General features: G+C 40.3%; 1 protein-coding gene across 1 annotated transcript in view; it reads left to right on the top strand.

Moving 5' to 3' along the window:
• The first annotated feature begins 2,730 nt into the window (after nucleotides 1-2,730).
• SNRPB2 (small nuclear ribonucleoprotein polypeptide B2) overlaps nucleotides 2,731-5,128 on the top strand; it is a 7,808-nt gene continuing 5,410 nt past the window's right edge. The window contains exons 1-2 of the mRNA XM_085305596.1: nucleotides 2,731-2,789; nucleotides 3,187-3,274. Of these exons, the coding sequence (XP_085161722.1) occupies nucleotides 3,211-3,274 (64 nt within the window). The 5' untranslated portion in view covers nucleotides 2,731-2,789; nucleotides 3,187-3,210. The remainder of the gene's footprint in view (nucleotides 2,790-3,186; nucleotides 3,275-5,128) is intronic.

Raw genomic sequence — 5,128 nt, 5'->3', positions numbered from 1 at the left:
CATTGTAATTGCTTACTAAGTTACTACAGGTATTCTTACTAAGAAGCTTGAAAAAAATTTACAATACTTAAGGAGTTTTCAGGGACTTTTAAACAAATGACCGTTCTGGTGAATTTAATAGCACTGTACTTTTCTGTTTGGAGATAAAGAAAAAAAATAATCAAAACAATTCTTAGGGCAGAAAAAATCCAGTCTGGGGAATGAACGTCACTCCTAATGAACAGGTTGTGAAATCCTGCCTGAAGAGCAAGAAAGATGCAGCTTTTCTCCTTTATTTTCATTCTGGAACAATAAATCACAGTGTTTAAAGTGACTCTGAACAAGTATGAGTACAGCATGTTGCACTAGAAGAATTTATGGAAGCCATGAATTCCTCCTTACTTTGTGTATCAGGTTGACTGAGATTTTTTTTGTTTTCTTGCTTTTAACTGTTCAGTAAAAGAAACTCTGAAGACTTTATTTTAAAGATCATTCATAATGTATCACATTTATTTCTTGCAGACAATCAAATTTCCTTAGCTATGTTGATTCAACAACAAAGAAGTGGTTTCAAACTTTGTTACTTATTTATGAGTTATATGGACTACATTGCTGACCACACAAAACAGCACATAGGCAGCCTTAGTGAAAATTAAGTGTTTTAACGGATTGCTGAAGGTTGGATTTCAAAGTTATGTTTCCTCTTAAAAATTACTTTTTAAGACAATAAACAGAGAAAAAATGACTCTAAAACTTGCTTGGAATTGCTGTCTATCATCTTTTCAATTTGCGGTATATGTACATTGCTTAAGGCATCATACTAGCACATCATTTCCCGTACCATGCAATGCTATAAACAACCAAATATCACACTGAAGAAAAACCTTGAAATCACACCAATAAATAACATCTTCACTAACAGCTTACTTTTTGCTCATTTTAAATTTCCTAAATAATGTATTTTCCTTTTAGTAAGGAAAGGATCTGGAAGGGTTTTTTTTGTTTGTTTTTTGTTTTGTTTTTGGAGGGGGGGGTTAAAATATAAATGAACAGACAACTCTATCTAATATTCCTGTCTCACTACAAATAGGTAAGTTTCACTGTGTTCACTGTGGACCTGTCCAAATATAACTTGCAGTTTAAACAAGAACCATCTTAAGGATTATATTTTTTCCCCAGGAATTTCTTTTTAACATGCAACCAGGTTAAACCTTCAACATTAAACCTTCAACACATAAAATTGCTTCTGAAGAAGGCTGCATGATCATTCATTCATAGAAATAAAGACATTCTGCCTGCAAAATTATTCCAAAAATTCAAAGGTTGCAACCTGAGAATGTCTATTGTTTATTTATCCTGAGATACTGTTACTGCAGGGATTTTAGAAGTATTTTCAAGAAATTAAATGCTCAGATACATTGTCTTTTCAATCTCCAAACTAAAAACAGTTAATACGGTTCCTCAGCACTGTGCAGCAGTCCCGCAGGCAAGGCCAAGCCTGGCTCTCCCTGCGCAACAGCAGGCTGTGCAGGCACAAGCATGCTTTGAAGGGAAGCAAGGCCGGGGCTGAAAGTGCTTTACCGACTTGCAATTTGCCTTATCCTGCTGTGTTTCACCTGCAGTATAGGAACTAGTTCTTTTTGACTTTTAGGGGGTTAGATTTCCAATCCACATCCCCAAATATGAAAAGCAGCTAGAAAAAAAATCTTTAAAATGTTCTCCATCTGAGCTATATAAATTAACACATTAAGGTTAACTATAACTTGGATACAGCACACGTAAAGGGCAGGCAAGAGGGGCTGCAGTAAGACACAAAGAACTAGCTGCAAGTGAGAGTTTTCAGACAAAACGTATTGAGTTCTAAACTAATAATGTAATCAGCTAACACGAAAAAATTGCATTAGGGCTTTTATACCAATTTCTACTGTATGTGGTTTGAAAACTGGCAATAATGCTTTTAATAGTCGCTAAATGATACATGAAAAATAATTGCACTATGCCTAAATTTCTTATTATCTCTATTGTGAAGGAGGAAGCAGCCAGAAAACAAATGATTCACGTGCAGCTTGCTAATCTTTGTTATTTAAACTAAACCATTTGTCTAATGTTTTTATGATGCATTTTTCCTTTTATCTCATTGCCTTTGGAAAACTAGCAGAGCAACAATGATAGAAACATTTGAGGAACCAGATAAGCATAGTATGACAAAAAGCAAACACTTATTTTCTCCTGTGGGAACCACCGGAGCTACAGTCATCACTCTCCGTCCTTCACTTTGCAGGGATGGAGAGCATTTTCTTTCTTAAATACTGGCTACAGGCAATCTCTTCACCAGGGAGCCTAATGATTAAATTTTTCGTTGCTGCCAGGCTCTTGTTCAAGTATGATGGAAAGCACTGCTCAGGTTGGCTTCAGGTTCAACATCGACCCGAGGAACAGGCTCAGCTCTGATGTGAGGGGGAAAAAAAAGCCTTTTTCACTTGCACTCCTGTGTACTTGGCGCCAGAAAGCTGTGTTTTCACACAGAGCGCTGGTGTAAACAGGGAAGCGGCAGCTCGATAAACAGTTCTACACAAGGCAGCCAGGGGCAACGCCAGACACCTCCTCAGCCGAATGGCCGCCATCACCGCGGGGTCGCCCCTAACGGCCGCGCCACAACCGACTGCCGCGCCCGCCACTGCGCACGCGTCAGTTGCGCGCCGGCGCTATCGACACGTTGGCGCTCGGCTCATCGATTGCGGTGGGATCGGCTCGCCAGCCTGCGTCGCGTCGGGAAGCGGCCGGCGCGGCGTCCATCTCGGCAGGACGGGGTGAGCGGCGGCGTGTGCGGCGGCGTGTGCGGCGGCGGTCGCCCGGCCCCGGCCGCGTTCCCGTTGTGTTCCGGGCGGCCTCGAGGGGCGCGGCCGCAGGGCTGGGGCGCGCTGGGGAGGCGGGCGGTGTAGCGAGCGCGCCCCGCGGGCCGGGCGCCAGGCACCGGGCGCGTCTCGGGAGTCGCAGCGCTGCGTTAAGCGCGGGAGCAGTGTGAAATCGCCGGCGAGAGGGGGTGACACGAGGCCCAGCCCGCGTCCGCCGCTCTCTGCTTGCTGGCATCAGCTCGCGGGTTTTGGRGTGTCCTCGGGGCTGGCGGCGCCGCCTTGCCTGCCTGTGGCAGGGCGAAGGCGCATCTCCACCCGTTACAACGTTTTGATGCCTGTGCTCTGTTTCTAGGCAGGTGCGTAAGCGAGTTGGAAGATGGATATCAGGCCAAACCATACGATTTACATCAATAATATAAACGACAAGATTAAAAAAGAAGGTATTGATATTTGTGAGTCTTATTCGTTAGAAAGCTAGGTCTTCATACATTCACCTGCAGTTATTAGTGCTCTGGAAGCTTAAGTTTTGGCAGTGTCTCCTCTTCAAAGCTCCTCTAACCTATCTAGTAATGTAATATAGGTTGTGGTCATGAACCACGTCCTCAACTGTCAATTTATAGTGAAGAAGTAAACAAACTTGGATCGTGTGCAAGTTCTTTTGTAAGCTAGAGTTCTTACTTTTAAGGAAGCTTCTGATTGCTTGTGTACTGTAGTTGTACAGCTAGTCTTAGAGATTAGGTTTGTCTGTCCTTAAGTAAATGTAATCATAGGAATAATCTGTCAAAATATTAGATGACTACTAACAGACACGTTTGTGTATGTTCAGGTGGTCCAACTCACTGAAATGTGGGAATACCTATTTGCCCCCTTTTCATTTTAATGCCATGAAAAAAACACTGAAAGTGGCGTAAGCTTAACTTGTTTTGCTTTCCTCTGCTAGAGACAGAGGTGTGCGTGCAGTTACTGAGGCCTTCAGAGAGTGGTAACTTGTTGAGGATTTTTAGCTCCTCAGAATGTGCTAATAGATCATTCATCCCTATCTGGCAGTGTACTCAATGTCTGAATTGAAGAATCTGGCTCCACTTCTGAATACTTATGTGTAATTCTTAATCTAAGAGTGTTAATTTAATTGATACTGTTTGTGAACAGTGGGTTACTGGATCATACACTAGCCTTAAATGTTTCTTTTAGGTGTTTCAGAGAGTGATCTGAAAGTAGAAGTAACTTTGCTAGTATGCTATTTATTGATTTCTCAGTATTATTCTAGTCAGTAAATCAAACTTCGTGCTTCATTTGTGGCATGCTATGCCCCATGAACTAATATGTGTCTGGTTATAATTTTTAAAACATAAAATTGCAAGTTGCCTGTAACATCAAGCTTACAAAACATATTTCTTGTACTAGAGTTTTTTTCCCTTAAAAATGTTTGATATGAAAACTCTTCTCCTTCCTCCCCCTTTCCTTTGCTATTCGTATCTGAAGTTTCTTCCTCTGCATCCATTGCTTTTGGAAGGCATGTTCCTTCAGAAGTCTCTTTGATTGTTTTCCTGTTGACATTGATTTTTTCCAGCTGATCAAGAGCAGCTGGAAAAAGTGACAGTGAGCTATTATTGAGTCTTAACAACAATAAACAAAAGCCACTAGCTTATGCTGTGGAAATATTTCAAATATTAGAATTGTCAGTTTGAATAATAACATGCTATAGAGGATTTTTTTTAATGATAACAGGATAACATTAAGTTTTAATTTGTGGAGTAAGATGATTTTAAATCATGAAAATAAATCTGTTAAAACTGTAAGGGGTGATTTGATCATGTAAAAGCATATTCCACTCTACAATATGAAAAAARAATTCAATATGCTTGGAAGAATTAAATTAGAGTGTTGCAAACAAAATTTCAAACTTTAACTTGCCTTAAGTTTATTTTGATTAATTTAGTAATTTGCAGTCTTTTTATTTAAGTCCTACTTCTAATGTCATGTGACAGTGTTGATATACTGGTCAATCTTTGGCTGTAATGCATAATATATTACTGTGTATACACATTAATCCTTGCATACTGCCTTAGAATGGTAAAATGGATGGAGGCACAACTTTTTCACTAGCTGAATACTTGTAAATTGGAATATAGTACTTTACATTAGAAAAACTGAAGAAACAAGGTTGGCTCATGCTCAACTTTGGCCAAGCTCATGTAATGTATTACTGCTTCAGCAAAAACTAGCAAAAAGTGCTGTCTGTAGAGGACAACAAACTTTACAGAAGCAGCTGTTTGCATATAACCTGTGATAAT

This window comes from Rhea americana, unplaced genomic scaffold (genome assembly GCF_003343005.1).
Source record: "Rhea americana isolate MKP2758 unplaced genomic scaffold, rheAme1 scaffold_223, whole genome shotgun sequence".
NCBI classification, from domain to species: Eukaryota; Metazoa; Chordata; class Aves; order Rheiformes; family Rheidae; genus Rhea; species Rhea americana.
Note: the sequence above shows the minus strand (reverse complement) of the source record. Positions and strands in the feature narration are given on the sequence as shown.